At 38.8% G+C, this 11980-nt stretch overlaps 1 protein-coding gene across 4 annotated transcripts; it reads right to left on the bottom strand.

Moving 5' to 3' along the window:
- Positions 1–434: 434 nt before the first annotated feature.
- washc2c (WASH complex subunit 2C) lies at positions 435–11639 on the bottom strand. 4 transcript variants are annotated; one of them, XM_042010781.1, is made up of 31 exons: positions 11503–11639; positions 10142–10285; positions 9806–9970; positions 9586–9654; positions 9325–9498; positions 9116–9209; positions 8964–9025; positions 8813–8869; positions 8622–8720; positions 8421–8505; positions 8168–8227; positions 7923–8047; positions 7711–7798; positions 7580–7633; positions 7296–7490; positions 7038–7192; positions 6802–6912; positions 5312–5404; positions 5128–5229; positions 4940–5047; positions 4656–4828; positions 4400–4517; positions 3869–4288; positions 3620–3748; positions 3407–3508; positions 3224–3298; positions 2976–3035; positions 2284–2481; positions 1483–2181; positions 1215–1386; positions 435–1099 (listed from the first exon to the last, which is right to left on the bottom strand). In XM_042010781.1, exons 2-31 carry the CDS (start codon positions 10283–10285, stop codon positions 954–956), a joined length of 4332 nt encoding a protein of 1443 aa, XP_041866715.1. In that variant the 5' UTR covers positions 11503–11639; the 3' UTR covers positions 435–953. The 4 variants fall into 4 exon arrangements, with proteins under 4 accessions (XP_041866715.1, XP_041866716.1, XP_041866717.1 ...); XM_042010782.1 differs by having other exon boundaries at positions 7923–8044; XM_042010783.1 differs by lacking the exon at positions 2976–3035.
- Positions 11640–11980: the final 341 nt, after the last annotated feature.

Genomic DNA, 11980 nt, shown 5'->3' with positions numbered 1-11980 from the left:
GCGCCTCAAAACAAAACATCAGAACATGCCTCATAATACTTGGTCTTTTTGTGTGTGTGTGTGTGTCTTCATCATCATTGTTTGCCCACCATACAAATTTGTCCGTGTTTACCGAGCAGTGTAAAAGATTTTAGCCCCCTGTCATGATTCTGGGTCGCCCCTAGGGGGCCTGCCTCCCAATTTGGGAACCACTGCCTTAACCCAACCTAACATTACCTCAGTTTTTAGACCGTTGTAGGAAAATGGAGAATTTGAAGAAAAACTTATCTAGCAGGAATAGAAAATGCATGTTCAAACCAGGTACATTGATGTGTGAGATGGAGCTATATAGGAACATAATATTGCCATTATCTAGTGATATCACACAACAATCGATGCCTGTCTAAATAGACAACACATGAAATTCATTGGACTGAAAATAATCACACGTCAGGTAAAATATGTTTCTTTTTAGTTATTAAAAAAGAATATTCATTTTTATCACAGCCAAAGTTAAGAAATGGATAAATTTCTTAATAAAAACATTGTCAAAATGACTAAGACAGTAAGTAAACATGTAGCTGTCTCAAGCATGATATGGCACAAACCCAAAGACATGGAATCTCAAAAGGCAAAAGCCAAAAGAACAATAATAATAATGATGATACAAACAAATTACTGTTAATTTCTGCAGGCCTCAAGGCTAAGCATATAGTATGCTTATAAAGTGCTATTATGTATAGTAAAGACTAAGAGTTTATATCAACTATGATGCCAGGATGATTTGGGAAATGCAGTGGAAGAAGACTGGAATAAGTTTGATTAGTCATTATCTGCCAAAAATAAGCCACAGTATTTATATGAATTTATAGCAATAAATACTCTATCAACAGTGTATTTGATAAGTTTCAGTGATCTCTCAATGACAAACAGAATAAATCCACAATTGTACAAATCTGGTCACTGCAAAAATATCAGTTCCCACCCAGAGCATTAAGTGGGTCATCAAATATGTTGCTTGAATCTGCAGCTGAACTGGCCTCCATGGATGGTGGGCTTTTCTTTGATTTCTGGGGAGCCTTTACCACCGGTTTTACTGTTTTTGCTGAGAAGATGTCATCTTTAAAGAACAGGAAAATATACAAGGTATTTACTTAAACATGCCAAATTAAAAAGACAGACAAAATATGAGACAATAGAAATATGCGAATAGTATGGACTTCCTTGTTCCTTACCCATGTCATCATCAAATATTGACTTGGTTTCTCCTTTTGTCTTGGACTTCTGTTTTGGTTTAAAAGTGTCAGTCAGGTCAGCAAAAATGTCTACGTTATCATCAAACAGGCTGGCATCAATACTCTTCTCTTTGTGCTTCTTGTGAACTTTAGGCACATTGGCTTCTTCATCCTGTAACAGAGATCCAACCAGTGAGGGAAGACATTAAGATCTAATAGCACAAATATGAATTTACATTAGTATTTTATAAGTATAAAATATAAGCACCTGAAATAAGTCCTGCTTTAAAAAACTACTGCTGTTCTTGATTTCTTTACTACTGGTGGGTGTGGGGGTGGAACTGTTGCTTAGTCGAAATATGTCATCATCATCATCTTCTTGCAAAAACGAGGCCTTGGCTTTCTTAGAGGTTGTCTGACGCTTAACATTTCGGAAAAGGTCATCTGTGTTGTCATCAAAAATGGACGGGAGTGTGCTTTTATCTTTGTCCTTATTCAATGCCACCCCACTACTGGTCTGAGAATGATTAATCTTGGCAGTTTCTCTTATGGGGGGCTTGTTATTGACTGGACTTGCCCCAAACAAACCACCAGAGCCAAAGAGATCCTCTTCATCAGGAGAAGGCAGCACCTTCTTGCTGCTGTCCTTGCCAGAGTCCTTCTTTCCAGCAACTGTCGATACTGGCAGGGTTAGTTGTGAGGGTCGGGGAGAGATTTGAGAGGGTGAAGGTTGAGAGGGTGCAGAGGTGGGTAGGGTTGGAGTCAAAGCTGTGTTAGTTAATGTTGGATTGAAGTGTGACTGGCTGGACTTTTCTGGTGGAGGCAAGACTAAACCGGACAGACTGGCATTTGGCCCAAAGAGATCTCTTCCTAGGCTCTCCTCTTTATCCTCCAAAGATCTTTGGGCTGCTTGCTGCCTCGCTGCTCTGGTCTGTGGTCTCCGAAGTTGAGAACCTTTGACACGACTCTGCATGACAAGAGAATAACGCAAACACCGCGTGCTAATATTAAAAACAGAAATAAAGCAGCAACAAGACCTCAGGACAACAAGCATGACACAGAAACCCACCTTGTGTGCACTCTGCAACGCTGTGACTTGGACCGGTGTATCAAAGCTCACCCCTTTGTCTGCATGAGCTCCCACAGGAGTTGTGACAGGGCTGGGGCTCAGGCTTGAGCTGGAGACCCCAGAGGAGGAACTGAGAGCCCCCGACATACTGGATACAGCACCAGGGAGCAACGCAGCAGGGTTGATCATAAGACTGGCCTGAAGATAAAATGAACAAAAACCCAAATTAAAGTAATTGTAATAAATGTTTCAAACCCTGAGCAGTAAATATTTTAAGTTACTTTCTAGTTAAATATCCAGTTTGTAATCTTCTGTGCCTCAAATCTACACTTTCATAGCAAATATCTACTGACAAAGCTTCTCAGTTTAGTGTGGATCCTAACTCCAAACCCTTCAGAGACAAATGAGAAACAAAGGCTGATAATAGAAATGGCCCAGAAGCAAGAAGAGTAAGAACCACTGAAAGCACAAGGAGTGAGAATTTTTTACATTAGCTGTATTGGCTAAAATTAACTCGTAATTCAGTCGTGCTGCTAAGTCATAGCCAAGTTTTGACAATAAAAAAATGAAGCCCAGACAGATAGAAGAAACAAAAGTGGCAAAAGAATGATCTTTCCAAAGAAAGAACCAATGGGAAATGTCAGAGGTGTCACGATTTTGATTGAGTTAAAAAAAAAAGATAATAAAATTACTTGAAGTTTCCCAATCCTTGATGAGGAATCTTTAGCTTTTACAGGGCTTGATGCAGGTTTCTGTGTAGTCAGATTACAGCAGGATCAGAATTATATCCAAAGATGACATATTTTTCAACAGCCAAACTTATAGGTTGGTGCGTAATTTACAGCATTCAAAACATCAGGCAACATAGCAGATAAAGGGAGAAAAACTGAGCCAGGGTTATGGTTCATGATTTGATAGTTTGAGCTTAAAGTAAACTTACCTGGATTTCTGACACAGGTTCTGGACTTGCAAGTGGGGCTCTGTCACTGGGTTTGCTGGGTTTCTCGGCTACTTTCTGGAAATTCAAATAAAAGAGGAATTCAGTTTATTTACTATATAGACAGCTTGTTTTCTTTAAATGCAGCATAATTAACATATTCTAATTCCTAAAACTAGATGCTACCGGAGGAGGTGGTTTTGGCGTGACAGTGCTGAAGAGGTCATCTTCGTCATCGTCTGAAAACAGACTTGGTGTTGCTGGCTTCACCGAGCTGAGCTTGGAGCTCTGGAAAAAACATAACAGTAATATATACTTAACATTAAATAAAAGGCATTTGCATTTCACAAGAGAAAACAAAAAAAAAGAAAGAAAAAAAAGTATCTAATATACACTGACAGTAGCTTTCCCTGAGGTGGCGAAGAGGTCAACATCTGGGTCATTGTCCTTCTGCTGAGTCTGACTGAAAAGCAACTCTTCATCCTGGAAGACACCTGTGCTCTTTGTTTGCAGTCGCTCTTCTGTTGGCTGTAAGACAATAAAGGCTTCTATTTTAAAACAACTGGACTGCAGCAGAAACGGAGAAAGAGAGAGCAGTTAAGTCAGTTCTTAGAATCACTTTTTGTTCTACTACAAACCAAGACAAACCTTTAGGGTCTTTCTAGCTGTGGGCTTACTGGATGTGATTATTGGATCATGCCAATCCGACTCATCGTCCTCATCCTCATCAAACAGACTAACTGCATTTGTTTTGCCCTTCTCTTCCTTCTTTGTCTCCCTCTTAACAATTGGTGGTGGGCTTTCCTTTGACAGGAAGATGTCATCGTTGTCCGTCTCATTTAATGTGCTCTTTGGCTGCTTGTTGGCAAGAACATCGATGCCACCGAAGAGACTGACTGCTCCGGCAGGTTTCTTCTTACTGTCAGCGCTCTCATGTGACGGCAAAGTTGGGAGCAGCTCAGGTTTTGTTTCTGCAGGTTTCTGCTGCTCTGGTGGCTTGTCCTTTGCTGCTGTGCTAGAAGCTGCAACCTCAGACAGTGAGGACGACTGGGAGCTAACAACAGGTGTCTGAAAATAACAGGTTAAAAGTGAGTAACTGAATTGTAAAATAAATTAAACTACCACAGAATCAATTTTTTTATATGAATTTTGAACATAGTAAATATGACAATTACTTACTTTAGCTGGGGCTTCAGGGTTTGCGGTAGCAGCAGGTTTAGAGCCAAACAGGGATCCTTTATCTTCATCATCACCCTCGTCTTCAAACAGAAGAGCAACCCTCTGGGGCTTTTTCTGACTATATAAAGACCGACAGAAGATGAGGTTGATTGAGAACATTTTTAAATTAATTCTGATTAAAGCTATTTTAAACCCAACCAAGCATTGGGTTTACAGAGCGTCTTATACAAGAAAGAAAAAACAATAATGTAAATACCTTGACACTTTTGTGGTAGCAAACAGGTCATCATCATCTTCATCATCAAACAGGCTGCTCTTTTGAGAGGATTTGCTGCTGGGGAGACTGGATGGGGCACTGGTACTGGTTTTCATCCCCCCGGACTTGGTGTCAGGCTTTGTCACACTACTTTTTGAACTTAACCACTGGTCCTGTCATTCCAGGAAAAACAAAATAATCATATTTCTGCAGGATGTGTATCGTACTACACATCCAAGGGAACGCTGGCAGAGAGGATGACATTTCATTTTGTAATCTCATACCTCATCATCGCTGAAGAGGGAGCTGGACACAGCCTTGCTGGCCTGTGGTGTGGAAGCTGTAGACTGATTAGCTTTTGCTTTAGATTTAGCTGCAGATGCAAACAAATCCTGCAAGAAGAAGAACCAGATTAGACTGAAGGATTGTCAGCTAAATTTAAGTCATTTTTGTTAAGCTTAACGGTTGTTACCTCTTCTTCTTCATCATCAAACAAAGACAGGGGGGCCTTGCTGGTTTTTCTCAGACTTGTTGGTTCAGGCTTAGACTGGCTCTTAGGTATAGTAGGAAATACCTGCAGAAAATAAATTCAAATGAAGTTGTAAAGTTTGCCATCACCTTTATCATTTTTTTCTTCTGATTTCTGTGAACCTTACCTGTGTGTCTTCATCGTCAGAAAAGAGGCCTCTGGTCTGTGGTTTCGGTGTCGGTTCGACCACAGCTTTCTCAACATCAGCAGCTGGACCATTCTGAAAGTAAAAATAAGTTCATCAATGCATTTAAAAAAATATCAATACATTTTTACATTCATTTTTATCAATCATTTTTATCTACTGAAAATTATGTTTTAGTCTATACAGAAGAAACACTATGAAAAGAAAGAAAACTTTGTAAAGAGGCACACAGGCCTGCAGTGCCTCACAAAATAAATCAAATTTAGCCTTTTCTCAGATGCCCATTGAATTAATGTACAATTGTTTTTGAAATAAGTAGTTTAAAAAAGTACTATTTGATGCCAGCAACATGTTTCCAAAAAGATCTGACAGTAGCATGTTTTACTGCTGTGCTGTAGCTTCCCCGAACCAAACTATAAAGTATTGGGAATGTTTAATGCAGTGTCTAAAAGGAAAGAAATTTCTGAGAAAAGTCAACTGAAAAAGGTAGAAACATATATATAAAATAGACATAGTCACCAATACAAGGTCTCCTTTGCCATATATCTTAATATATCAAATGTTATGTGTGTGTGTGTGTGTGTGTGTGTGTGTGTGTGTGTGTGTGTGTGTGTGTGTGTGTGTGTGTGTCAGGCTTGGACAGCAGGCAGACCAGTTTAGCAACTACAGTCACACTGATTTGGTTTGTGACTTCCTTGCTGCAAAATCAGCAGCTTCCCTCTTCCCTCTAAAATTCTGATTCTGTAAACCACAGATCACTTTTTCATTTAATGGCACCTTATTTTAATGAGCTGTGCCCCATAGAAGGCGGCTTGACTAGCAGAGTTTTAAACTACATTTTTGGAATCAGAGATAAGCTGCGTTCACTGACAATGTTTTTAGTAAGTGTTCAAGGGCCCATGCAGTGATTTAAGTCAAAGAATATTCTTTGTTTTAATGAGGGCCCAAAGATCATGGTCAGTGAACACTGGTCTTTAGCTTTGTGCATAGACATTTATCATGATTTTCTTAATCTTTTAAAAATATTGGCAATAAAATCTCAATTTTGTGTTGAAAATGGTTTAACTATTTGTCCTTCACAGTGGTGCTCCCTGCCCTGTCTTTTTTTCAAATCTGAAAGCCTCTCTGAGATGCTTTTGTTATCCTTAATCAAGTTACAGACTTATTGCTAATTAGCATTATCAGATGTTCTCTTGTTAGCATTACACAACTTTTTCCTTTTTTGTCACCTACTTTGCAGGCACAGTTGCAATCTATTTTTCATTCTCATTTTATATGCTGCTAAACTTTTGGGGGAAATAAGTTGTATAACAATTCACTGAAGAGCTTTAAATATGCTTGATGGACTAAACACAGTGGTTACTGAAGCCCAGAGGAGATGTTTTAGGCTGAAAATTGGCCATTGCACTTGTGAAAACACACCAAATTTGATTTTATCTGGGGTAAATTGTTAAACAATAGTCTGCTCAAACCTCCTCAGATTTCTCAGACTCCTCGCTGGTAGACGGCTGCCGTTTTTTCAGGGCCTCACTGAGCAAGCTTTTAGTCCCAGGGCCAAACATGGAGATGGCCCCTGGCAGTATCTAAACCATGAAAAGTCAACACAGGGATGCATCTAATACAATGTAGACACACCACAAAAATTCTCCCCCCAATTTAACACTGCGAGCCATCTTGTTCAGCAGCATATACTTATATTTGTCTTTACCTTTTTCTCAGGGGGTTTATCCTTTTCTTTCACCACCTCCTTGCTTTGACTCCCAGTTGGGGCATTGTACTTGTTACTGAATATATCACTATCCTCATCATCTTCATCATCAAAAAGGTCAATAGCCTTCTTGGGTTTGGGTTTCTCCTGTGCAGCTGAAAATAGGATGATAGACAAAGAAATAAATGAATAAATAGAGATCCCACCACAATTTAGACTGTAAAATGGACACTTAAATGTCCATTTTCAGTTACATACCAGAATCAGACTTTTTCAGGCTTTTACCACTGAAAAAGTCATCATCCTCCTCCTCATCATCAAACAGCCCGCCTCCTCCTCCAGCACCAGCAGCTCCTATGTGCACCTGTTTGGGGATGGCATTAACAGCTGGACTCCCATTCTCTTTACTCTCCTCTGAATCAGAGTCATGTCCCGAACTGAAGATGCTGTTTCCTGTTGGGAGAAAGGGGATTTAATTTGTTCTAGAACGATGAAACGGAAAAGAAACTGATATTTGCTATCATGCAAGTCACTTCTGTTACCTGGGAATATTGATACGGCACCAACAGGTATCTTCTTCTCAGGTTTTCTAGCTTCTGAATGGAAAAATAAAGCTTTGTGTCAATTTGTTGGTCCACTTTATTTCATGCACATCCTTCATATATTGCTCTACCTGCAGCTGGAGCTGCACTTTTTATGCTTTCATTCACAGTTCTTTTTTCTTCCATCACAGGTTTTGGTGCCTCGGAGAAAAGATCACCCTGAACGGCGTATCAGGAAAAAAAACAAAACAAAACAAAACATCAAATTCTGTCTGCCAGAGATCTTGTAAAGTGGAATTAAAACAATCAGAGGAAAAACCAAAAACAATTTAGTCTAGTGTACCTCGTCGTCATCATCAAAGAGGCCTTTCCCTCCACTGAAAAGCCCGCTTTTTCTTCCAAATGGAGACAAGTCGTCATCATCCATCCTTGGTGGCTTGAACATGTCATCACTGTCCTCTTCATCTGCTGTTACAATGCACATTAACAGGGCTAAGCATGATGCCAGCAACAGGCTTGCAGAGTAACTGCGAAATGCAGACATTCAAAAACAGTTTGAATTTCAGTGATGATGACTGGGTGTCCTACCCTGTGGCTTTGCAGGCTTTGGTTCTTTTCTGCCTTTACTCTTCTTCTTAGATGTCAATGCTTCCAAGATAATGATATGGCAGAATAAAAAACATCCATAAGCATGCACATGCATTAATAACACTCAACCACGAGATGCTTTCAATGTGAATCTCAACTGAGAAAGTGAATGCCTCAGCTTTAGCTAAAATGAAATATAAGATGGAGGAATGGAAAGTCATAATGAAAGGCTCCACCACCAGCAGGGACTTACATGCTCGATCTCCCTCAGGTCTGTTAACCGTTTCTCCTTTTATTCGGGCAGCTAGCTCATCTGCAAAGGAGGACGGTCCTGTGTTCTGAGAGTGACATGAACCCAACCAGAGCAGATGTTATTCCTCTTTGACAGTGGCAAATCTTAGTTATTTTAGACTAAAAAGACAAATGAAGTTCTGTTCTGTGAAAACAGACATACTTTTGTGCCATCGTCCTCCTTATCCGATTCTCCAAATATGTCAGAATCTTCATCCTCCTCCTCCTCTTCATCCTCCTCATAACTTATCATGGATGACTTCTAAATGAGTATGATAGCAAGAATCCATTATTACACACTTGCTTAGAATGTCATAGTTTTTTTTGTGCCGAGCAAATTTGCATATTTGTTACCTTTTTAACATTATTTTGAACTTCATCATCCTCTTGCTCAAAGTCCTCATCTGAATGCTGTTAAATACATTAATAAAGAACTGTTCAGTTTTCATGAAAGAACTAAATTTTAAAAAATACTATGAAAGAATTAAGGGAAAAAAAGTCACACCATTGTGTCTTTGCCATCTTCACTCTCGATCACACTGTCTCTGTCACTGTCAACTGACATTTCTGAATAGAGAATAATATGCATGCAGTAAGGCTGGTTTTCGCTATACAATGTAAATCATAATGCAGAAGAAGTTATAACCAGAATATTACCGTCACTTGACAGGTCACCAAGTCCAACATCGTCTTGTTCCATGAAGGCTTGAGAACCAATTAGATATGGAAGTGGTCTGTCCACATATAGATCCTGGAAGAGGCAGAACAACAGACACACACTATAAATCACACTAATGCAAAGACCATGACACATATTCCTGTAGAATTGCAAAAATCCTTTGACTGTTTTTAAACTAACAGCACACCTTGGGCTCCAGGATGGCCTCTACTCTGTCACTGACTTCCTCATCCTCTGAGTCAGAGTTTCCTGCTTTGATGTCTAGATGCTCAAAGGCTGACTCCAACACTTTTAAACCATAACTGACAGCTTCCTGCATCTTAGGGATCAGCTCTGCTTCTTTCTGCTCTCGAGTCTTCTCCTTAAGTAAAAAAAAACAATTATAACAATTAAATAGGTGTTAGAAGATTACAATTCCCGTGAACCATCTCTCTTCATGTCAATGCACCTGCTCAGGCTGCTTTTCCACTGCATCAGCCTTAGGAATAGTCTCTTCTACTTCTTCATCATAGACCCTCTGCAACAGTATAAGAAGAAATTTCAGTCACTGGATACTTTACATTATGTAAAGTTACCTCTGCAACACCTATGTCTCCAAGACTATACAAAGAAATGGGATAAATTATCATGTGTTACAATAACATAAATGTTTAAACGGTATACATTACATTTTCTATAAACTGTGTATTAGAGAGCATTAAAAAGTCATTGAAGACAGAGTGCAAGTGGCTGTCAGTGGCCTTGGTGTCACGGATCAGATTGTCCAACTGCTTTTCAATCTCATGTGTTTTGGACAACATTCGCTGTGAGAACTCTTGAAGACAGAGGAAGAGCTGTAATGAAAAAGAAAAGCAGTCAAGTAAAAAGGATAAGTTTGAGGGTGACTGCAAAACACTTTGCACAATACTTTACCAAGCATCTTTCACACCATTTCTAAAACTGGAATAAAAAAATAAATATTTCTTCTGGATATTCCAAATGAGCGGTTGATGTTTCAGACTTACCCCAGAATCAGCTGCCAAAGACCAGTTGCCACTGTGTTGGCGTATCTCTTCGAGACTCCAAGGTCTCTCCCAAATTTGGGCATCTTTATCCAAGTGTTCATATCTGCTTGGGCCATTTGCTATTCCCTCTGGGAACGCACTCATCTGCAAACAGATCACTTGTTGTTATGAATTAATAAATTATTCAAAATATTAAATGCTTATCAAAACCATAAAGGCAATATCCCAACTAGAGGAAAACGTGTCTTTGTCTGAAATAATATCTTCCATTTTTATATACTTTTATTAGTATGTAAACCTGTCTATTTAAAAACGTAACAAGCAACTGATATTTCTTACAAGCTATTGCGTTTAGTCAAGCTTTACTTTAGTAGATATTGCTAATAGTAATAATAATAATTATAGCAGCAGCAGTGACAATTTTAATAACATTGGTGTTGTAATAGTGCATTTTAATTTAGACCAAAAGTCATAGAGTTGTTTCACAGACACTGATGTTTTGAAGAACTTCTATACATGATGAGAATAATAACAAAAAACCCTGGGAAATAGATTATTTCTGATGGATGACCTATGTCATCCAAAATCTAAGCAACATAAACCAAACTATATACTATTATTGCTGGTAATTTTACAATATTGTTATATCTAGCGCTGAGATAACGAGTATAATATTTAACACACACACACAAAAAAAAAATAAATAAATAAAAATCAAACTTTATGCCCGCCCACAGTTTAACAACTAGTATAAACTTTTGGCCTGGGGTCAAGGGTTTACATCTCCCTAGGGCACTAAATCAGAAACGGATCAATGCGTAAAAACTTCTTGGTATGCGAGACATGTTCATGCTCTCTACAATAAGGAGTATGCAACTTGTCATTCGAGAGAGACACTGAGTTTACCAAAAGATTAAAACAAAACAAAACACCGAGTGCACTTGATCTCAAACTTTCAACGTGCCAGATTCAGTATCCATAAACCTTAGCCAAATATCCAGGGTTTTGGTCCCATGATTTCCTGCTATGTGTGACTAGCTTCCAGTGGCACTGAATTACCACAAAATAATCCTATTTTTACTTGGGAATTTCAAAGGCTGTATGCAATTTTACTGCTACTCTTACGATATGAGATACCGTTGGCTTTGCAATAACCTTGGCACATTGGGAAAGGCAACTTCCTATGTCCCCATTAAGTTACCTAAATGTTATTTCCTCTCACAAGAATTTGGTTCCAGAGAAAGCGGGGACTGTTTGGCTAGCAGCTAGCTTTACTTAGCTAACCAAAACCAACGATGACTACTGCTATTACGAGTAGCAGAGTGATATATTACTTCGACAATAAGCGTTCTCACGCTTACCTTCAACACCTCTGGTCAAATGCTGTCGACGACGATTTACTCTGGTCAGAAACGAAGAAAAAAATCTGATCGATTATGCAAAATTTGGCCCTTTCCCTCATTGGTCTTCTGACAGATCAGCCATGTTCTGTCTGCAGACAGTCACCTGACCACCGTTGCTTAGCAATCTTATAAAAGTGGGCGGAGCGGAACAAACTAACAACGCGGCATAGCTGAAGTTCTATGTAGAGTAGCCGTTTTTGAGCTGTTGCTGTGAAGTTAGAATTCAGTTTTATTAAAACATTAAACATTTGTTTTCAAAAAGACTTTATAGGCACAACAAAAATTAATTTTATTCATCAAGTGAGGGGTTTTTATGTAAGGCAGAAAAGCCTCAATTCAGAACTAGCTTTATGTAATCTTCCCTCAAGGATTTCATCTCACATAATATATATATATATATATATATATATATATATATATATATATGTATGAATAA

Source organism: Melanotaenia boesemani, chromosome 16 (assembly GCF_017639745.1).
Source record: "Melanotaenia boesemani isolate fMelBoe1 chromosome 16, fMelBoe1.pri, whole genome shotgun sequence".
Lineage (NCBI taxonomy): Eukaryota > Metazoa > Chordata > Actinopteri > Atheriniformes > Melanotaeniidae > Melanotaenia > Melanotaenia boesemani.
The sequence above is the reverse complement of the archived record's forward strand: the minus strand, read 5'-3'. Positions and strand labels throughout refer to the sequence as shown.